Source organism: Strix uralensis, chromosome Z, assembly GCF_047716275.1.
Source record: "Strix uralensis isolate ZFMK-TIS-50842 chromosome Z, bStrUra1, whole genome shotgun sequence".
Lineage (NCBI taxonomy): Eukaryota > Metazoa > Chordata > Aves > Strigiformes > Strigidae > Strix > Strix uralensis.
In genome coordinates, this window is record NC_134012.1 from 99,671,657 (window position 1) to 99,695,231 (window position 23,575).

The 23,575-nt window shown below is 38.6% G+C and overlaps 1 protein-coding gene across 3 annotated transcripts in view; it reads right to left on the minus strand.

Annotated features, from left to right (window-relative positions):
- Window positions 1-23,575, minus strand: part of DYM (dymeclin) — a 226,699-nt gene that overhangs the window by 199,494 nt on the left and 3,630 nt on the right. For 2 of the 3 annotated variants that reach the window (XM_074855441.1, XM_074855439.1), the window contains exons 2-5: window positions 14,487-14,664; window positions 2,702-2,754; window positions 1,960-2,053; window positions 489-622 (exon numbers count right to left, since the gene is read on the minus strand). In XM_074855441.1, the coding sequence (XP_074711542.1) occupies window positions 489-622; window positions 1,960-2,053; window positions 2,702-2,754; window positions 14,487-14,626 (421 nt within the window). In that variant the 5' untranslated portion in view covers window positions 14,627-14,664. The remainder of the gene's footprint in view (window positions 1-488; window positions 623-1,959; window positions 2,054-2,701; window positions 2,755-14,486; window positions 14,665-23,575) is intronic. The other variant, XM_074855442.1, reaches the window with a different exon arrangement.

The window sequence follows — 23,575 nt, forward strand, 5'->3', positions numbered from 1 at the left end:
AATCCAGTCAGATACTTTTGGTTGTTCTTCCACATTTCACTCGCTTTAATTCTAGCGGAAGATAATAGCCAGTGTCATTAAAAGCTCTCTCATTACATTTTGAAGGTGTTCTCTTTGACATGTATGATACAAAGGAAGACTGTTTACACTGAATTACTTCAGACCCAAAGGAAGCCAGTCAGTTTTACCATTGACTACATACTTTCAATCTCACAGGTTGTCCTCAACAGTAAGTATGTTGTATGTAACCTCACTGGTACTTCATTTCTACTTTTAAAGCAAAGTTTGGGCTTCTTAGTCTAAACAAGACATAGAATCACAGAATCATTTAGGTTGGAAAAGACCCTTAGGATCTTTTGAGTCCAACCATTAACCTAATGCTGCCAAGTCCACCACTAAACCCTGTCCCTAAGCGCCACGTCTACAAACAGCAGAACTTTTTAGTTTCTTGTGGGATATTTGTTTCACTAACACTAGTGTATACCTACCGTATGAGCCTGGTGCTTTCTCTTCATAAGTAAAATGAATTTGCAGCTCCTCTTCTGACATTCGACTGATGAATACTTTCAGCAAACAGCAAATGATAAACAGTGCATTGTGAGCCTGCCAGATAAAGAGGTGACTAGAAAAGAAGTAGAAACAAACAAAAATCAGTAATGCTTAACCTGCAAACATGCATCAAAAACCACAAGAAAATATATGCCAGAGTAGACAAAGGGGTTCCTACAGCTGAAGCAAGGAAAAAGCCAACATGCTCAAGCAGGGACTCCTCAGTTGATGCTACAGCTAACAAACTAGAAACGTATTTTAAAAAAGTATTTTTTTCCTTCACCCAGGAGAATACAATCTTACTCCTAACTTTGTATTGTTAAAACACCACAGTTGCCAGAAGTATCACTCTTTGAAGAGCTCACCAGATGGCTCAGTGTACTTCTAAAGGTTTCTAGATACTATAGACTCAAGCCACCCAGACATCTGAAAATTTGTAACAGCTTCAGTATGAAAGTTACTCTAGCTCCTGGAACCTTAATATTTTTCCCAGTCAAATAGCCTTCAGATGACTGTAGGCATTTAATGGACTTCAAGAGCACAACGGAACAAGACTCTTCTACACAACACGCACAGAGCTACTTTCCAGGTTTTCCAAACGTGAGGGAAATATAGCTTCATTATGGTTTCTTGAGTCCCAATAAGCAACGGCTGGGAAGTCCAGACAACAGCATATAGTCAAACTCTTTCTCAAAGCTGTACTTTCAAGGTATTTTTGGATTAAAGCAGCAGGAGCTATCCAGCCAGGAATAACTTCTTTCTCCAGCTACAAGCAAAAATGTTGAGGGCAGTCTTGGGAGCAAGAGGGCATTAAAAAGAAAGTTTTCCTTTTTGAATCCCCAGATCTGATGCGAGTTGGTCATTTGTCTATGGGTGTAGGGGAACAATCACAGAAAGCTTCCTGCAAAAACTATACAGTGCTGTGCACACAACCTCTTGGAGTTACTTCCTACTGCTGAAAGGGGCAAGGAAAACTAAGGGCAGTTGCATGATATGATTTGAAAGCAATGTCTTTATACAGAAGTTTGTGCGTTCAAATCCACCCAACTTAAAATATTCCCAAGATAAAATACTAGTTCATACATCAAGATTTAGCTTAAAAAGGTCAGGTGATTTTTAAACAATTCTAAACCCATAGTAACCAGAAGGTACACCATTTGTACACACATGTGCTTATGTAACACACAGGATGAACATAAACATGTCTTTTCCCCAGCAATCTATTTATCTATTACACTTAATCTTCTCTGTTTAGAACACTAGATACATGTTCCGTTTCAAACAACAATAAGAGAATTCTAACTTTTGGCCTAGCAAAGTTAACTAGCAAAGTAAAAAAATCAAAAGAGCTAGAAGCAAAAGGAACATTTAGAAACTGAAATGGCACACAGGTTTTTTTCAGGTACTTACTTCTGACATTCTGCTGAAATTTTTAACTCTTTGGTTCTAGAAAGAAAGACTTTAATCAACGACCCAAGGTTTCCTGTTCGAGGATTCTTCTCAACTAGATGAGGAAAAAATAAAATGTGATTATATAGCATTCATAAGTTGACACTATTTAGTTGAAACAATACATAGAATGAAACCAAATTTCAATGTCTTAAATATTTCTACATAAAGCACAGTATGTCTGTTTTTCTGTAAAGCTGTTATTCTTCTTTTAAGATTCTCCAGCACATGCTTTAGTACTCCGTAATTTTTCTCTAAACATACTTTTCATCCTAGATTTAAAATACCCCAAATATGGAGCTCATCGTGCTTCCTTTCCAAGTCTTGTCTACAGCACAATAGTGTCCTGTCAGAAAACTGGGCAGGTTTTCACAACTAGCTTTTACCTTCTTGAAACATCACTGATCGTGTTTATATTACCCTTTCATTTCATCCTCTGATTAATTCTTTCCCCTAACTGATCAGCTTACAGGGCAATGGGTAAAAGAGGTAGTAGGGATGGAATTATTTCAGTCCTTTCAAGTTCTACAAAACAGTTAATGATGGAAGATTCTAAAAGTTTGGGATATAACACACTCTTTAATCTTACTAGTGGAACACAGACAAGTAGACTGGACAAGTATACCAGAGACAGGGATGTGCACATGAATGCTGTTAATTTTCCTGATCAAGCACATGGAAAAAAGATGTCACAATTTCTCACCTAAAGACTTGCAGACTGAGATTGTAGCTTCTTCCAAGAGCTTTAAGTCAGCACTAGGAGAGGGGGAAAAGAAAATAAAAATGGTTACACAAGCAATTGGCTTCCCGTACTTGAAGTGAAAATTTATTACAAAACAGTAGTAAAATATTCCTATGAAGCACTGAATTTTACCAAACCATTAGCTGGTTTACATAAATATCACAGAAGCACTGAATGGTTGAGGTGAGAAGGGGCTTCTAGAGTCATCCTGTCCAACCTCCCTGCTGAAGCTGGGCCACCAACAGTCTATTGCCCAGGACCACGTCCACGTGGCTTTTGAGTATCTTCACAACCTCTCTGGGCAACCCATTCCAGTGCTTGGTCATACTAGTATCAGGCAGTACAACATGCATTTGAAGTACAGTGACTATAAAACAGGAAACTAATATTAAAAAATGAATTGTTTGTCAAAGTGAAATGATGTCACTACATCTTTTGTGTTACTACTACCTTTGTGGCTTCAATGCTGCCATGCTTAGCTCGATGCCACTGAAAATACACGTGGAACAGCAGCCTACAGAAAGAACTGGATTTTTTTACAAGAGCTGTCATATGAAACAACATCTTTTTAAACAGCATAAATTAAAGAATCCTCAACCTGACATTTAACCTCAAGCTAAGCACCACTTTCCTTTAACTTATTATATTAATGTGACAATCATATCAGATACACCGAATTTTTCATAACTTCATTAACTGCCTGTTGGTATGCCTCAATGAAAACCATCAGCTGAAAAGAACAATACAGCACTAAAGCAGAACCCGCCAGCAACCACTGAAAGTAAACACCAGCTGCGTCAAACACATAAAAAGACATTTATACACTTCTATCACCACAAACCTACCAGTACAGAGGAACTGATCCTCAAAAACAAAACAGAAGAATACATGGGAAGTATATTTCTCCTTAACAGATGGGAAAAAAGACAAATATTCCTATTGTGTCTAATGCCACATTAAGCAATGTGAAGTTGTCCCAGTATTAACACCTAAACAGCAACCTGTTCCACTGTTTCACCACCCTCATTGTAAAAAATTTCTTCCTTCTATTTAGTCTGAATCTCCCCTCTTTTAGTTTAAAACTCTTACCGCTTGTCCTATCACTACAGGCCCTACTGCTCAGGGTACTGGAGAAGATTGTACAGCCTCTGTACAGACTCAACTAACATACAGTCTGACCTACAGGAATGGCAGTCCTTCTGAAGTTCCCCAGATTAAAAGCCAGTCAAAAAAACCCCAAACAGTTCCATGCTTGCAGACATAACATAATATGTAATATACACTGAACAACTTCACAGTTCATGCAACTACATCCTTGTAATTAAAGGTATGAAAATCACCACCCTCAGAATAAATAGGAAAGTAGCAATGTGATGAAACCTGCATAGTAACTAAGCCTATAAAAGTCAGTGGTATGGCCTCAGTTCAAGCACTCCTCTCATAAAAATATTGCAAAACTTAATACTGCCATAATTAGATTGCCAATGTCGCTATTGCTTCCTAAGCATTAAATTTTCTGATGAGTAACCTGATTTATATCAAACTATCAGAGACTGAACACAAAAAGGGCATGGTACCGCATGCACTCTCTCTGTCCCACCTGCTCAACACCATCTTGGCAACTACCTGCAGCTCTGCCAGTGAACTTCTCAAAGGCAGTGGTGGGGGAAAACAGTCCCCTTTCTTTCTGTTTTTAAATTTAGACAGTAATCCAGTTTACAGCACAGTCCCAAGAACTACTGCATCAACCTGAGATTAGCTGTGGTGCTGTGTGGGAAGCCCCTAAACCAACTCCACTGCTGAAAGTCCACGTGGAGCCATGCTCATGGAAGCTGTTGAGTTCGACTGAGCTGTGCTCGAACTCCCTGAGGACTAGATGAGGAGGTAAGGATATTGGGTAGAAACAGCAGCCAGAAAAATTATTTCAAAATGTTTCAATAGGAAATGCTTCAAGACAGAGACATCAAACAAATTAAGTTTTAAAATGGCTGCAAATTTTTCTGTGTATCAGACTTATCTACTGTGTAGTGAGCTGACAGCAGAGACAGCTCTTCACCTACAGCTAAATATCCTAAAACAACTTTAGATTATGTAGATTGGCTTTTTTTGATATCAAATATCAGCATTTTTTCCTCTCCTATAAATTGCTTTGAAACATAAGTTTCAGAAAGAACAAACTCAGACTTTCATATATACTTTAAAAATATTAGACTTAGTCTCAAAGGTGGTCTCTTGTTTCAGCACTAAAAACATGCAGAGTAATTAAAAACAAATGGCATAAAACTAGAACACCCCACCAGGAACTACAGACAACACAGTTTTCTAGGTCTATATGAAACAAGGACTTTTTGCACTTTTTTTTTAAAAAATAACTTCTAAATTTGTCCAGCTGGCTGCTTCTCATCAGGGTGTACTCCTTCTTAAGAACTGACAGGCAGAGTGAATATTATATCGGACACCAGCTGACTAGAGAGTTCTTAGGCACTGAATAATTGTAATCCAACACACGATCCACCTCCCACTATCCAGAGACGCTAGGGACTACTCTAATACAGCCCGAGTGATTACTGTAATTGCTCCAGGACTTAAACCATAAATCTAGACATTCAGCTTTTCATTATGGTTCATTTTTCCCCTAATTTCTAAGCAATTAGGTTTTCAAGTATAGCATCCTTACAGGTTGGTTTTTTCTTCCCTTTGACTCATTAAAAACCACACAAAGTCCTCAAACAAACTCTGCAGAGTTGCCCAAATTCTACAGGTTGCCAGGATCAAAAACAGCGGCAAACCAAGCAAGACCTTCAGGTCTTCAGCATAGCTTTTAACACTTGAGTCATTCTTTCTCCTACCAAAATGAAGTTTAATGCTTAAAGATTAACTACAGCCCGCTCCCCCTTATTCATACAACAAGAACACAGAATTGAATTTTGCCATCCTCAAGATTAGGCAACAACATCCGCAAAATTTCAGTTCACGTAATAGAAACACCTAGCGAGGAGGAACTACAGCAAAACACTGCCCCAACGCCCATACAACAGTGAAATTTTGCTCTTACACTCAAAGTAGTAACGCTACTGCGACATCCCCAAGGATGGATTCATAGAGAGGGTGTAGCAGTGGGTACAAAAGCAGCAGCCCATTTCCAGGAACCCGGGACAAAGCCTAGCTTTCTTTCCTTAAACTGGAAAGAAAAGAGACACAGGCAAAGCTGTCTGCCTATTTTTTTTTGTGCCGTGAAGACAGAAGGTACATTATATTAACAGTCAGAAAATGCCAAAGATTCATAAGGTGGCACAAAAGAAATGCTACAACCAACTGTGGTATTGACTCTGCTCTACAGTCCCTGTGGAGATGACATCTGGTTGATGACCGAATATAAGAATGGAAACCTAACACTAAAGCACCCGTCCCTTCATTAATCCACAGAGCACCACTGGAGGTATTCAAACTATTTTTCAGCACTATCAACCAGAGGAAGCACTGATAGAGTGAAGCTTCTTCACTGCTCTGATGACAAATGTAAGTTACAATTCTCTCTGAAAACCCTGACCTGAGGAATACTGAATGCTTTGTTGACAAATATATGTGTATACATATGATTAAGTGTACTTTAGGAGCTCGCTACTTAGGACAAAAAGAAGTCTAAAATGCATTTAAATTGGATCCCCTTCAACATAATACATTTAACTGTAACAAAGTACCTATGCAAGAGTCCAGGAGAAAACAACCTTTCAGAAAACAAAAGAAAAAAAATCCTACACATTTTCCACTCCACAATTTTATCTACCAATAACTGGGAAAATAAAAGTCATGCTTTTTCAGAAGCAAAAAGAAGCTTCTGAAAGACAGTATCTTTTAGAACATGTAAAAATAGAAGAGAGATTCATTAGGGATGGAGGAGTAAAATATCCCCTGGTCTATGAGAACTGTTAGTACACTCTCAAGAAAAAAAAAACATCATTTCCTAGCAATAAACAAGCAGCAAAGTACATAAACCCTTCCTGCTGCTTGACTGCACTGCTGAGCATCACAAGGAGAAACCAGGTACCCCAGTAACATCCAGTAAGCCCTACCATGGAGCAGACATCACTTTGGAAGATGTTCACTTGCACGTGGCAACAAACACCAGCTTCAGGCTGCAGATCTTAAATATCGCGCTCACAGTGACCTGGGTGAGTTTGTACATGTAATCATGTATTTCAACTGTCACTACCTGAACTAAACCATTTGGTTTGGGGAAAGCAGTACATATTCCAACCATATTTACCAGTTCTACAATTTTCCGAGGCACGAGCAAAAGGTATCACCTGGAATGGGGATTCAAACAGGTTGTGAGCACAGGGGGAAAACACTAAGGATTCAAAGAAAGGTACTTAACCACACAGACTTGACTGGCTCATTTCGATCCAAGCGAATGCGGGAGGTGCAGGACTGCTTCCCACACACTTTAGGAAAAAATTCCAGGCTTCACAGGAATTCCTGCCTAATCCTGTGACCTGCTGGCCCGCATTTTCAAAGTCCTTTATAAAAGGAAGGGTTTATCTGATTTTTTATGCAGAGGGTAAGGCCCACAGACTTCACCAAAATTGTAATTACTAGTGAAATTTGCTTCCTGACAGCACAGACTTTTTAAAAGAAAATGGTTTTATCTTGTTTTATTTTAAAGGTATCAAAACATGAGAGGTTTTAGAGTGGCAGTGATTATTCTCTTGTAGCATCTTGACATGGCAGGCAGTAAGAACATTTTGCATAAAAATTGTCACTACAAATCCACCTATACACAGGAAGGATCTGTGTAACACCAGGTATCACATATCAGAGACAGAAGGGAAGAGTAATCAAGGATAATCCCCTTCTGTAGGAGAGAGGACAGCACAACCACTACACCTCTATGTCATGTAATAAGGACTCTGTACAAGGAAGCCAAGAGAAGAAATCAAAATTATGTTCAAACTTGCACACTCAAATACTGTCCCTTTGATAGCAGAGGTTCACCTCCTTTTCCTGATACAAAAGTTCAATCCCTCAAACCTGTACTATCATATAAATGTTATTTGGGAATTCAACGCACACACACGCACTCATACAGGAATACTAACAGAAGCCAAAACTGCCTCTTTATATTTCACAAGGAAGAGTGAAAATTATGTGTTATCTATCATATGTGTAGGCAATGACTATTGACCAAGTAAAACATAATACTGAAACAGTATTTAGACAATACAAATTCTGTTTTGTCTTGCTGAAAATGCTCTTCTGTCATTTTATAATTGATCTTATCTCAAGTGTTTTCTTATTTTGCTGGGATTTAATTACTTTGCAGCTACTGATCATAGTTCAGGAAGTTTCTTCATCAAGCTGGTTTTCAGTAAGAAAGCCTCTGAAAAGACGTATTCCTCAGGTCAGGGTTTTCGGAGAGAATCAGAACTTTTATTTATGATCAGTGCAGTGAAGGAGCTTCACTCTAGAGGCAGCAAAGAATGGTAAATTAAGCAGTCTATTGCTCAAAAAAAACACCCCACCAAGCAGTTTTCACTGACTGCATATTTTTATTTCTGGCTTCATACTACCAGAAAGCCAGATGCCACGGTCAGCTATTCTGGCATATATCGTAAAAAAACATTATTTCCAAAAAAGAAGAGGGGGGGTGGGGGAGGAGGGGGGAAAAAATCAGTGGAGTTATTTTAGAGTGGTTGAATTCAGTCGCCTTACTTTACATTTACTATCAGTCCCAGAGACTTCAGCAAAACCATAATTAATAAAAGACAGTGAAAGTTGCTTCCTGACAGCAATCATCTTTGAAGAATGCGGTTTTATCTGCTTTTATTTTAAAGGTCACAATATAAAAGGTTTCAAAGTGACAGTGACTACTGTTAAAATACTTTAACATGGCAAGACAAAGTATTCTGCATAAAACCTGTAATTATAAACACGTCCGTACCATGACACATTCCCTTATTATGGTAAGAATAAGACCCAAACTGTAGCAGACAACTACCCCTTCTAAAAGAGGAGGAGAAAAAAAACAAGGGAGCAGCTTTCCTGACAGTTTTTTCCTCTAAGTAGAACTTTTTTCTCTGCCACTGAATACAAAGCAGAAGATCAGCCCATTCAGTAAATTCATCCTGTGGGAAGGCTGACTTTAATGGACTAGTTGGAGGAAAGACGCCTAAGAATAAAAAGCTGCATATAATTTATTGTACCGATTTAAAAATGTACCACATTAAGGCAACATAAAAGTTGCTCATTTTTATGTCTTTCCATTAAAGTCTCATGTACAGTATTCTTGAACCAGCCACTCATTAAAAACTCTGGGGAAGGAACAAAGTGGAACAGTAAATATTAAGCACATGATTTTCAGCAAGTTCTGTATAAGTTAACTCTGTTTTAAGTCTTCCATCAGAAAAGAATTGTAACTAAGACCACCGCTAAGGAGGAGGTTGCATTCTTGATAGCAACTTGTAGGAGAGCCAGACAAACATAAAGGCCTGCCTAAACCAAGAGCTAAGACTTCAAAGCAAACATCACAGCTCTTGCTCATAACAATAACTAAAAAAGTCATCCAGAAAAGCTGTATTTTATTTTTACAATATCCAAACACTGTTCAGATTGATAAGTCAGCCACTTGAAACATAGGAAGTGGCAGATTTAAGAGGGTTTATCCAACTTTAATTCAGCTCCCATGAGTCCATTCTGTGCAACAAATAAGGATCCATGAAGAAAAAAATGAACGTGCAGGAGTGAGAATTTAGACCAGTGAGTACCTCCTAATGGCTGAAACCAGAAGTTTCTCAGCAGACACTTCTGTAGTCCAAGGGGATTTTACCTGCTTAGCATCTGTGACCTGCTTTACAGAAAAGGAGATCACAGTATACCTTTTACAGAGAAAAGCACAAGGCAGCCTAAACTATTGCTGGTAGCTTTTCCTTTTACTATCACTTGTGCATATATCACTTACCTCCTACCACTTCTTAACTGTGTAAGGCCCTAGTCGCTGTACCTCCAATACCCAATACCCAAGACTTGCTCTGGCAGTTACTACTGCTCACGCCAGGGGTGGTTCACAAGCAGTGAGTAGGGATTCACCATCAGCTTATTTCTGATTACTAAAGGTTGATTCATAATCACAGTTTGTGAATGCACTGACCAGAATTACTCTCACTTAATATTCCCTCTTAATACTTGCTTAACTATTAAGAAATCAACATTATAAGAGGAAGAACTAACAGCCCAGAAAAGCAGAATGTTAAGACTCCCAGCTGCCAGCTCTGCTTTGACCACGCACTTTCACATTCATTTTTGGATGGCACACGAGGTTTAAGCAAGACCACCTTTCAGCCCAACAGTCTGCTGTGCCCCAAAAATCAATCCCTCATTGTGCCAGAATTGTTTTGTGGTGCCACGCTACGAATCACTCTAGGGAATTAACTTGGCTGCAAAGACAAACACTTTTTTTTGCTGTGTTGTTTTTCAGACAGATTAGTTCCTGATTAAACTCACAGCAGACCTGAATAAACACTGGAAGGGATAGTGAAAGGGCAAGAGCATCTTGCATCAGTATTGGTAACAGAGACACAGCAACTTTGCAGTCAGTAGCACTGGTTCTAGACAAACTTTATTTCCCCCTATAAACTACCTTGTGCTCTTCAGAGAAACAGATGAAAAAGTTAACTGGACTGAAAAAATAAACCCAGCAAAGGAGACACGGCTGAGTAAATGAGCAATGCTGAAGACCTATACAGAAAACCACTGGAAGAGAGATTAACATATACAATTGGGTATAGGTGAGGATGGAAGGCAAGAGAGAGAACCAGGAAAATGAGAAACAGATGAATGGAAGAAGAGATCAACCAGACAGGAACAGAAGCAGAACAATGACAAAGAAAGAAAAGAGTACAAAGTGCTGAGAAAAGCAAAGTGTAAGAAAATTAAGACAGAAAAGAAGAGCAAAGAAAGCAGTGATATTAAAAGAGCAGATATAGCATCACGACTTCATCTTTCTCAGAGTAGAAAGCCAGTAATTCACCAACTCTCAAGCCAAGGCCCTGGGCTTCAGTTTGGAGGATTAAAAGACTACTGGTCCTCGGAAGATCCAACTCTGTTTGGCAGCCTGAAAGATCTTCCTCTGGCAGCTGTGATCAGCAGTACCTGGACTAATTCAGAACAGCTTCTGTAAAGCAAAGCATTATTCACACATTCCTCACAAGAGAAAAAGCATACATGGAAAAGTGTTAAAAACCTCACAAGCTTTCCTTATACACACAAATTCAAATTTCCCTTAAATGTATCAAAAGTACCCTTTGTCTTCCTACAGGGCAAGGTTTCCTGACAACACGGTGAATCTGTCAGGCATCTATCACTGAAAGAAGACAATTTACCCCAGCCACACCACCTCCCACACGTTGCTGGGTTTTGGTTGGGTTTTCTATTGTTGGTTGCTTGCTTGTTTTTCCTACTACCACGTCATTTCCTACCACCTCCTCTTTTCATGTTTTTTCTCCTCCTTTCTCCCTATAGCACTGGCATATGTAGAACAGACATATGTCCAAAGCAGCATTCAGAGAATACAGCCCTCTTCTCCCTGGGGATCATTTCAGTCACATCTTTGAAAAAAATGTGAGGAAGTAGGATAGATCTTTTACTCTTGAGTATCAACAGTTACCTCCAGGAAAACAACACACAACTTTTATGGCTCCCAGTAACACTTGTAAACAGTCACTAATTTTGCAACAGACAATTGGAAAAAGTGCAACCTGAAAAGAGAAGAAAACCTTAAACTGTGTCTTGTTTGACAGGTGAAAACTGGCTCCTTTCCATACCAGTCACAAATTAGCATCTTGCTCCTGTCAAAAGTATGACCTACACTCAAGCCTCATTAAAACAAAACAGAGTTAACTTGATATTTCGCAAGCTTTCAATCTCAGAAATGAACATTGACCCCTATTGTTCTGTTCCTGCAGGCAAGGTTATCTGATTTAGACAATGGCTGAGAGTGCTGTGCAGCCAACATCATCTGACATCATTTGTCAAACGGTTCTCTCAGGTAGATGCAACTTAATGGAAAATTTCTGTTTCCTTCCAGTTATTAAGCTGCACAGAAGATGCCTCTAAAAATAATTCTCTTCTAGTTGCCAGGCAAGAGCACCATCTGGTGTTCAGCTAATTAAACTTTCAACCTGCTTCTGGATCAGTTTTTTCTTTGCTTGCTTTTTAAATTATGTTTCTTGGTTGGTTTTTTTGTTTGTTTGGCTGTTTTTTTGTTTTGTTTTTTTTTTTTAAGCGAATTTACTCTGCACTGGATCTGACTCCACAAAATAGGCACAATAAAGCTGCAAAACAACCTGTGAATGACTCCTTCACTTTGGTGGGGGAGGGAGGCGAAGTAGAACAATTAAAAGAAATTGCTGGGGGTTTACATATAACTATTTCTCCCCTAAAAAAAAAAAATCCCAAACCACAGATAATGCAGTATTATATTGATGTCTCTTTTTCTACTCTGCTTATTCTGAACTCAGAACAATGACAGGGTCAGTTATTGACTGAAGACTGTTGCAGTCAAAAGAAGGAACCAAGAGATAAGGGAGTGAGTTACTCCAACTTTGCACAAATAATGCAGACCTTGCTAAGGAGCACACCTTTGAAGAGGAGCTAAAATATTAGTTAAGAGAGGAACATCCTGCCCCAAAAGGAGCCAAAGGCTGGATGATTGTCTGAGATGCATTAAGTCGGCAAAAACAAGCGGTAATTGGGGGAAGATAAGGGTAGGGAAGGGGGGAGGAGAGGAAGACTGCGACCACTGACTCAGTTTAAGACCAAGAAGATGTGCCCCCCCTCACCCTTTGAATTTGATTTAAAGAATTAAAAGACACTGTAACTTTAAACAAAGACGACGCACATTGTTAACCAATACGGGGCAAAGCAACAAGCAACAACCCAACGGTCATTACAGTAAATGTATGTTTGTGTAGTCTGAAGCGTATAAACCCACTGAAGTTCTTTGGTGCAGCGTGCTGGCTTTGTGGAATTACCACCTAGCACCTCACTCTGCGCAGGCATGGAATAAATACCTCTGCTCTCTGTGTATACTGGTGTATTGCACACCAGGTAAACAACCCTGCTTTTGGGACATGACTTCTCAGAATATTGTCCAGCTCATTAGTCACAGGTGGCTGTAAGCAGTTCTTGCCTCTTAGAGGATCTTAAAAGAAAAAACAACTGTTCTCTCACCCAGTGACAATTATGCAACACCCTTTATGAGCTTCACAACCCTTCACAACACTGTCTTCTTGTTACCCTCTAACAATTCTCTCCACTGAGAAGTCAAAATCCTTCCCCCTCCTCACTCTTTACAAAAATAGCCTAGTAAATGCCTCCCAGTGGTATATATTAACCATTTCCCACCCAGTTGCCTGAACTTTGACTCACTCACAGGCACTATAGTATGAGACACATATTATCTACCAGATCTGCTCCTAATTGTTATGAAAATAAACACATCTCTTGACTTTCAGAAGCTACTGTGCACAAGGCAGCACAGAGGTAAGTCATGTAACATGTAAACTGTATGCCACTAGAAATTGTATTCCATTCTTCATTCAATTGGTAATTTATATTCAAGGTTTGGGAGCTCAGGGTAGTCATAAATCTGCACTAGTTTTTCACCTTCTGAAAGAAAAATGCCTTTGACCACCACTCATTTTGCCAGGAGCTCTGTTTTAACAAAAAAAATAAAATAAAATTGGAAGAATAGCTCTCAAACACATTTCCAATTTATTAAAGATTAAAAGTGTTCCCAATTTTAGCAGTAACACATTGTGGCCAATTTCAATGTGTTACACAAGTGTTCAAATGTAGTTTGTTATGACCCTTTATGAAAAAGCTATGCCCTTTGCAAAGAAATACTGCTAATAATAAAGAAGGTAAATAAAGACATTCACCTGACAGAAAAGTATCAGGTCACATTGTCAACTGTAAGAACAGTTAAGTAATAGTTAGAAGTATTAAGTAATACAGATTGCTCTTGTAAGACTGATAATCAACACACAGGCCAATGAATTTAGCAATGGACTTAGGTTAACAGAAGTCACAAGGACTTACGTTCTATATTTCTGGAGATGTGCTATGGATCATCTCAAAAGTATTAATTCTGTTTCTATCTACACCAATTGCTAGAGTGAAAAGACACGCAAAACTTTAATTTTAGATATTTAGAAAATATTTTTATGGAGACAACGTGCCAAGCTTCTTTTTAAAATATAAAAGGGGAGGGGGAAAAGCCATAGAGACTAAGAAACTCAACAGCTAACCTACAATTAATTCATGGAAGATGTACAATTCACTCTAAGTTGAGAAGAAACATCACACACTGGGGTCTTCAGCAACTCCAGAGATACCAGAAACTTTCTCAAAGAAAAAAGCATCCCAAAACAACCAGAAAAGAACAACCAAAAGAGCAACTGAAAGAAAAAAAATAAAAGCTCTCCCCCAACACTTTACCACCCTGCTTCTGATCTTTCCCAGCTACCAGGAGAATGAATAGCCATTACAGCTTTTATGAAGAAGAAAGAGACCCACAGGAATGGAAGAGGTGGTAGAAAGAGCGTCCAAATTTATTTTTTCTATTTATTTATTTATTCCTCTGCTACCTAAAACAGTAATAATTAACATAACCTCTCATTTGTTTTCAGACTTGTCACTTCTATAAATATATTATCAAAGTTTAGTTCTTCAACAAGCACCCTCTTACCTGTTTGTTGGAGTGGTAAACCTAAAGGACAGCAGCTGATTCCAAAACGGGTCATTCTCGGAGATGGGCTCTGCTCCTGATAATTTTTTTAAGTACTCATTTTCTGGAAGCTCACTGATGCTGCTGCTGTTTGCTCCCATCTTCTTTATTTGGCAAATCCCTTTCTAAATTTTCATTTCTTCAAGGAAAAAAAAAAAAAGAAGAGAGAAACATTTAAAGTCTTTTGTACAAATAAGAAATATACAGGCCCTAAATTAGCCATCAGTAAAGCTTTAGTTCACTACCTTGAACAATTATTGAAAATTAGAAAACAGGCGCATAGGAAGACATTAAAAATATTTTCTTTCAAACATACTTAGGACAATAACATCTTCAACAGAGAAATTCAAAGTTACTGTGCTATATACTTCAGTCATCATCTCACTTGGATTTTCATAAATTACACTTGGCAAGAACAGTGCCACAGCTGTATCAGTATCAAGGCTGCTACGAGTGAGGAAAACTGCAGGAGTTCACAATTTAAACAGAGGTGTCAAGTTGACAAGCTATTCAAAAAGACATTTTCCAACTGAATATGCATCGATAGAAAATGACGCCTGTTGTCAAGAAAAGGAGTCCATCACGCAGCTAATTCCTGCACGCCATCAACAATCGACACCTTGAAAGCTCCCACCTTGGCAGCATACACACAGCTGTTATCACAGCTGCACAGAACCTGAATCAAGTGAGGAAAGGTACTACTGACCACACATGAATCTCCTTGATCTCTGTAAAATAATGTGGTTGGTTCCAGCCAACTACTTCAAGGGTGGAAAAGCCAAAAAATTAACACATCAGAAACACAACTGTTTTCTGAAGTAACACCGCAGAAGTAGGTAGAGATGCACTCCAAAACCTCTTTTCATTAGTAGCTGTGTTATTCTTCCCACATTTCAAGTACGAGATTTCAATTCTCCATGCTGCTTATCAGCACTTCTCACCTTTATAAACATTTAATTAAAGGAAATCCCACCATGATGCTACTATGTGCCAGGGATGCTCCTAAGCATCTTACATCTTTCCAGGACATCAGCTTCAATAATCTTCCATCATCTGAGAGAAAAAACTGTGACTAACAGCGTTAAAAGTTTATATTAAAAAAAAACATCCCCATGAAGATAAAAGTGCTGTGCCCTGTATTACTGCATAACCTAAATACTCACTCCTGAGCTGGCATAAGCTATAAGAACAGGGACAGCTGTATTAGAAAATGTAAGCTACTACCAATCGCCAACTCTTCCCTTGGTCTCGACAAAGATACAGACTCTGTTTCAAGAATCACACCAGTACTGATTCTCTTAAGACTCATCATCTTTGCAGCAGCAGTTATTTCCAGAAAAGACCATTCTAGTAGCAGTTAATATTACTAAAGAACAGTACAGAAGTGGGGAAAGCTTGCTAAAAAGAAATAAAGAAATGCAACGAAAAGCTGCAGTGTTTGAAGCCATCATGGAGGCTACCTGCAGAACTTACATTCAAGATTTAGAGTAAATGCACAGTGCCCAAAGATTTCAGAAACAACAAAATGCCAGCACAGTCAGACAGTAGAATATAGGATACTATTAGGTAATACAGAGGTCTTTAGAAGGTGAGATCCTACAAAAATGAAGAAAGTGTTTATTATTTCCTAAATTTTGTTTGCAGGGCACACTATGGGCTGGGAAGATACCACTCCACACTCCTTCCCTCCATTCTAGCACTCCACCATCACTATTTGCTGCTCTAGAGGACAGAACACAGCAAGATGAAACTTTACACTGACGCAGTATATCTGCTCTTGTAACAACTCCACCACTGGAGCTCTGCCAACCCATAGAACTCTTATTTTCATGAGGCAGCTTGGTTTCTGCCACCTCCTTTTATACCTGACCAAAAGGGAGAGGTACAATAACCTTGTAATCTCACAGAGGTCTCATTTAGCAAAAAGCTCTGAAGACACTGTCTACAGTATTTGCAGGAGCCATTTTTGTCATGGGGACTACCTGCAGGAAGAGGAATTGAAAAGTGGCCTAGGAGTGAAAACAGAAGTTTGTGCCAGGGAATTCTGTGGAGAAGCATTACAGGATTATAAAATGTAATTAGTTTAAGAGGATTTCCAGAACTCTGGTTGAATATTTACTCACAGAACAGAATGAATGCATCTTACTTGAATACAAATTTTGCTGCTTCAAAGAAAAAAGCCCAAGACTCAATGTATGCTACCTTTGAAATAAAGCCAATGAATACTAAAGCTAGAGAATAAAGTAGAGGAGAAACTGGTTTGCATAATATATGAGAAAACTGGATCTTCACTTTGAGGTAGAAGAATCAAGGTTCAGCTTGTACATATCTCAGCTCTGTAGCCCCTGGTTTGCACATACCCAACTACTGCAGAAGCCAACAGCAATGCTCTTGGCCCTGGACCCATATTCTACTGAAGTCCTTTCCCTGCACCTTTAAATTACTTAAAGGTCACATATTTAAACCTTTATTTCTTGGAGTACGGACAGTTCAAGTCTGTGTCTGCCCCAAGTTCCTGTCCTCTGCTCATGCCTTCCAGCTCACGTAAGAAGCAGCTCACTTGATCCAAGATGAACACCCAAGGGAGAAGAGAAACAAGAGGTAGCTGGAGCTCTGCCTTCAAATTCCTACACCTTAACCTCCTATAACTCTTCAGTTCCCCATGCCAGCACTCTGACCATGCCCTAAATCCTTAGCCCATCCTCCCTAGGTAACTCCACTCTATTTTCTATTTCACAAGCTATTCTCATAGCTTGCTGCAGCTCCCAAAGCCCCCATTTAACCCATTTCCCCAGCAATGTGAGAGCGATGGAAAACAGGTTTCAAGCTAGTTCTTGAAAAGAGCCTGCGTACTTTTCAGATTTCCTGCAGTAGTTCAGTAGATTACATTCCATTAAAACAAATCCTCCAAAATAAACAGTGCTTTAAAGCCAAGTTTTAGCAAAATATTTCTTGTCTATTCTCAGAGTCAGAGTCAAATTCACGTTGCCCAAGAACATGCCCACTTCTGTGGCCAAAGCCATACTCTCGAGCAACAGGGCGAGTTGCTGGCTAGAATCCCTTGTGAGGGATTGGCACCTTCCAAACGGCAGACAACAGTTTTTATTCCACAGTGCTACCTCAAAGTGACAGAAAAATAAGGCACTAGCAGATGTTTTTTTTCCTCTAAATGGAATAAACATCAAGCCGTTGAGATCTGTCAAAGGAATCAATTGCTAGCTTGACCTCTAAATACTTGTAGAGCTAGTTAGTAGAGATGTGGACTTTGCAAGCTTTGCCTTCTACTGATTTGTGAGCCAACAAATCTTAGAGCAATCAAATAATCATGCAGATTTTTCTCTCTGTTATACACCAGGAGGTTTTTTTTTCTCCTAAGAATATTATATTCACTATACTCCTCTAAAGCAAAAATCTCAGCAAGTTCAACTGATACTTATTGTAAATGACCATACTTAGAAACAAGATACAATGGGTGTAACAAAGCTAGCTCCTTCCATCAGGAACTTATGTTATCTCAAAACTTGCTGAAGTGCTCTGCAATGACTTTATGATGCAGCTTGAGCACCTTCAGCTCCTACAACCTAAACAGCCATAGGCCCAGCTTTAAATAAGCAAGACATTTCTGAGAAACTTCAACCATCAGGAGGAAACAAGTCTTTCCTTTGGAGTTCATGAATATCCTACAGGACAAATGTCTAAAAATAATTAAAAATTAAAAAAATTTCTACATTTAATTTCCTGGCATTCTAACAACAGTAACACATTAACCCCAATGCTTTAATTTAGACGGTCACATGCTATCCATGATCTCCAACACATTTCCAAGACAGATGCTATTAAATAATATTAAATTCCAGACACCACCTTAAATCATTTTCAAACATGCTATTAAATAGCAGACATGTTTCTTTCAGAAACAGCTGCCTTTAGCTGAAAAGATCACTCAAAAACATGTAACCACTTAAATTTGCAAATTGCTTTTGATTAAAAGGCACTACTGCTGTGCCTCTAACACTGTATGCTGGTTAAGGCAGCAGAGGGTCAAGTCTTCAGACAACATAAAAAGTGGGTCAATATTTGGAACACAGTTACCACAGTATTTTTTAAATAGTACCTAATCCTCACTTATCTATGGTTTTCCCTAAACTTGACTTTCCCAACAGCCCCTGCTGCCCAGAGGCTGCTCCAGGGGATCCCAAAGTCACTTCTGAACAAAAGGTTAAATAGATTTTGCCTCCTCACATGCTGAAGTGGGATAGCCACAAGAAACACCAAATAGGAAATTCCCCTGTCAATCCAGAAAAGTCAGTCCTAACCCCAGCAGTAAATTAAATGAAATCTAAAAAGTTTTTTCTTGAAATACACTAAATCAAAGCATGGTTCATTAAAAAGTCTTCTCTTGAATAGCAATTAATCTAATTATTTGCTCAAGAAAATAGAGACACAATTTTTTAGCAAGTCATTTAGTTTAATATGGTATTATTGCCTCTACCAACAACTTTTTCTTTCTAAATAAGCTGGGAAAACCCCAAAGAATCATAGGCTGGTTTACAATTGTCATGCTCTATTAAACCCAACATCTGTTTAGTCACAGAACTTGGCTCCATGATGCAGATGCAGACATTTCAGAGCAAACACAAGGGACTTTGTTTTGCACATCAGGACTCATTCCAATCTCAAACAGCCACGGGTAGATATAAACCCCGAGTTCACCGTCCCTTCTAAAAGATTTTAATGTTAATTATTAACAATGTTTACAAGAATATAATTTTCCCTCTTCAAGTGAAAAGCAATTCAGCAATACATGCATGCTGTGTCTGAGCTCATAAGTATAACTCAAAGTACTGTGTGTATTGTTGAACTTGGAAAAAACTTGTCACGCTCTCTAAGCTTTCTATTTAAATAATTGTAGACAAGTAATTATAGTTCCATTAAGTATTAAATCTCCTACTGGTCTCACAACTTAATTGCCAATGCTGACATTTTGTTAATCCGTCCAGTATAGCCAGCTCCCCCTTTCAAAACTACCCTTGCTATGACTGTCTGGCTGAATCTGCAGACAACTTGAATAATATAGATTATATATGGGTTTTTTTTTATTTTTTAAATGAGTATTTTAAAGTGTAAGAATTTGAGAGAGTCATGCAGACAATTTTACTATGCCATCTGAGATCTGGTCTCTAGGCTGGGTTAAGTCTTTAACAAAACCATATGAAAATAAATTAAGAAGTGGTGCTGTTATACATTTGAAAACCTAAAAAAAATTCATTTTCACATATAACAGCACTTTCATTACCTTTATAGTTCGCTGCTTTATGAGCTAAAACAAATGGACACTGTTTCCCTTTCAAGCAAAGCAGCCAGTATGAGATGTAATGCTGTTTATTCGAGTATTAGCAAACCTGCCGCACTGAGGTTTTTGGCTGATTCCTATTTGCATCCAAGAACTGTATGTTTTACACCATCTTTCTCCTGTGAGACATTAAAACGTCCCACAAAATCCTAACATAAAACCTCCCACACAGTTATAAGACTACTGCAAAATATATATATATTTCTCCACGCAACAGAGGACATATTAACAGTAGGTATTATTCAGCTACAATATTTGAATGTTACTATCCACACAGTACATTTGAATTCTGTCTACTCATTCATATCACAATAATATTTATACCTAAGGATCAAATGCTTTGTGGACTAAGTATCACACACAATTTACGAACAGATACCGCATCCACAGAAAAAGAACAGACTAAAAAAAACCTAAGTTACCCCTTGTAGATGCATATTCATATGCAGGATCAGTTGGTGGTCTAAAGCAGCTGCACAGCCCTGAAGTTTGTTCATGGGAAATACTTGTTTAATGCATTTCATGCTGCTTTATTAGAGCAGGGAAAGCTGCAGTAAACCAGAAGCCCTGCTTCTTTTGCCACCTTTATTAAATCTTCAACTTTCTGCTCCCAGCAAATCAGCTTTTGCAACTTACTAGCCTATTTCTGACACAGTCTCAGTAAGTCCTAGCTTGTTCCCAAATACAAGATTTCATTCCTATTAAAATATTCCTATTTTCCATGTAACACACAAAATATCTCAAAACATCTCTAGGCCCACTGAAAGGGAGGCAGTCGAGCCAAAGACAGCAGATCAAATGAGTCCCAGCTGATCTAAGCAAGTGCCAGCATGTACTGCCTTAATCCTCACCCCTCTGCACCTCGGCTTATCGCATCCCAAAGACTGCAAAATCTTCATGATGTAAGAGATGTTATTTCTCTCTATCAGTAAACCACGTAGCACTTTCAGACATGGAAGAAATGTTCCAACTAAAAACATATGCTTAAACAATGTCACCTGGTTCCCCAAAACATCTATAAATCAGAATCTTTGTACTGATTTAATTGTTGCTAGAAATACCTATGGTATCTATACAGAACAATTTTCCAAAAGGAAAGGGAATTGGGTACCACACATACCCAAAGGTATCAGAAGAGGGCTAACAGGTAAGCGTAGAAATGAACACTAATGCTGTAAAAATCAAAAAGCTTTGATTTCAGCAGCTAAACTTTCTTTCATCTACATACCGTCTAGTTGCTTTCTGTCCCCTTCCAGAAAAGAAGCTAACTTGTAATTCAAGCCAGAGGTAAGTTAGCTTTCCAAAGCATGCACTTATATATTTGAAAAGCCTTAATAAGGATGGCTTTGCAGCTTTCCCAGCATATTAAGCTTTTATTCAGCTGCTCTGCTTGGGGAATTGTTCTGGGGAAGTCTTGGTGCTGTTAGTGAGACTGAGAAAAAAAAAAAAAAGAAAAAAAAAGAAATGTAGGTCGCTCATTTCTCTCATTTTCAAAGATAAAAAGCAGTTATACAAATGTTTCACTCATACCAAGAAATCATTCTTTAGACTTCACACATACTCCAAAATGAAGTACCACAGCATAAGAATTCTGGTTATACCAATTAAACTGGTAAAATTTTGAAAACAAAACTAATGATGCAGAAATATATGGCAATAAGAATTCAAGCCTGTAAAAGGGATCTTTAGGGAAAAAAAAAAATCTTTATAATCCTCAGAATTTAGGAATTTTTGCCATTTTTAATCAGAGAAATGAACTGAAACAATCTTTGTTTTTAAAGCATGTTAACAAGTCAAAATATTTAAGCTATAACTTAATGCCTGGCAATCACCACTACTAAGAATTCACATCCTCTTATACACCAGCCCCTTACAACCAAGTGGCAAATTTCAGAACATAATAAATGCATCCTTCACGAATACAAATTAAAAACATTTCCTACTGGTTTTAAGTTAATGAGTTACGCAGGAAAGACCATTTCTGCTCATTTTACTTTTCACCGATTCGTAATTTTCCTCCTCTTTTCTACTGCATATTTGGCAACCCCTCCCTTCTCCAATTCCCTTTACCCACAACTCTTACTTTTCCACAGTGAAAGTGTTCAGACACATATAAGCACAAAACAAAAAGATTCTGTGCACAGTAGGGTGAGACAGGCAAGCTGTTTTGTGAAAAACACAATAGATGAGCTCTTAGAGAACCTGCTTGACTGTAAAGGGGTCTATCTTTGGAACATGGGGGGCAAATACCACCTTTCATAGCCGCCTAGCTGTTGGTCATTCTCTATTTCTCCTCTACCCATCATTTTTCAGACTCTACCAAGTTTGATGGGTACTCTCTGGGGTCATGAAACTCTCCACTGTATCTACAGTCCTCTAATGTATTTTTGCAGCAGCACAGCAACACTAACCATTCACCAGGTAGCAAAGTATGTTTCCTTAAACCTCAATACCTTAGGACAGATGTACTTTTGGACCACAGTAAGAAACGCAACACAACTACAAAGTGGTCCACACAATGCTTCAGTGTATGAAAAATAAAGAAAACCCCATCTTAATGTCTTTAGGTAGCTCTTAACATAAATTATCTGACTTGTCCACTGTTTTCTCTGCTGGATGAACAAAGCATCTTTTTTTGCCCTCCTGGCCAGTAACTTGTCCTAGTGCCCTCCTCTTCTGTGGCAAGAGCCTGAACAAAGCAGCACTGCAGTGACATCAGTATGGTCCTTACGGGTTCCACTGAAGCCTAAAGAGTCTTGCCTGTAGTGATGAATCTTGATAGATTTACTGCAGGCAAAGAAGGCCTCTCACAAGGAAGGCAAACAGCAGTTGAAAAAACGAGTGACGATACTGTGTTTTCTGCTCCAGTTCCTTTTCCGCATGCATGTTACGTGGGAGTCAGTTGTCAATAAAAGCCTAATTCTGAAGAGCACAATCTGCTTACTTCACATCCCACCTACAGGACAGTTGTTCTGCTCACACCGAAGAAGGGATTTTTCAAGACCTTCTGGGTTAGGTAGCATATTTCAAGCAGAAGAAAACAGACGCGAGTGAGCCCAGACATTGTGGTCGTTGACCGAACCGCTCAACAAGAGATGCTATAAATCACCTTTGTCTCTGCCAGTTCGCTGTACAGTAATCCCACAGTTTGCTGATTTTTATAAAGTGTTCTGAAACTGAGGCAAGAGAAAAACGAAAACCTAAATTCTATAAGTGAGACTAAGATGTATGGCTTGTGTATTTTCTCACTGCCATCTCAGGAACCTAAAACACATTTTCTTTCATTCTTTATAATAACATATATTCACTAACCAACAGGTTACTGTTGTGAACAAATCTACTTATTTTGATCACTAAGGCGATACCTGTTTATTAATCTCAAAATAGCTTATTTCAGATGAACCACTAGTCACCTTCACTGGTCACATTCACAGCCTTGTTCTGAACTGGAACTACTGACTCATAGGGGAAAAAAAAAAACAACAAAAAACAACACCTTTCTCAAACTGCCTTTCTCTGAAGTTACACAAGATCCAAACAAGCTTGACATAAAAACACCATTTCTTCTTACTTTTCCAAGCTTTTGCCTCCCAACAAAAACACCTGATACACAGCGCTCTAAAAAATATGAAAATGTTACATTACAGCACTGGACACCAATAAGCAAATACATGCTTCTGGCAAATGCTAATCCTGT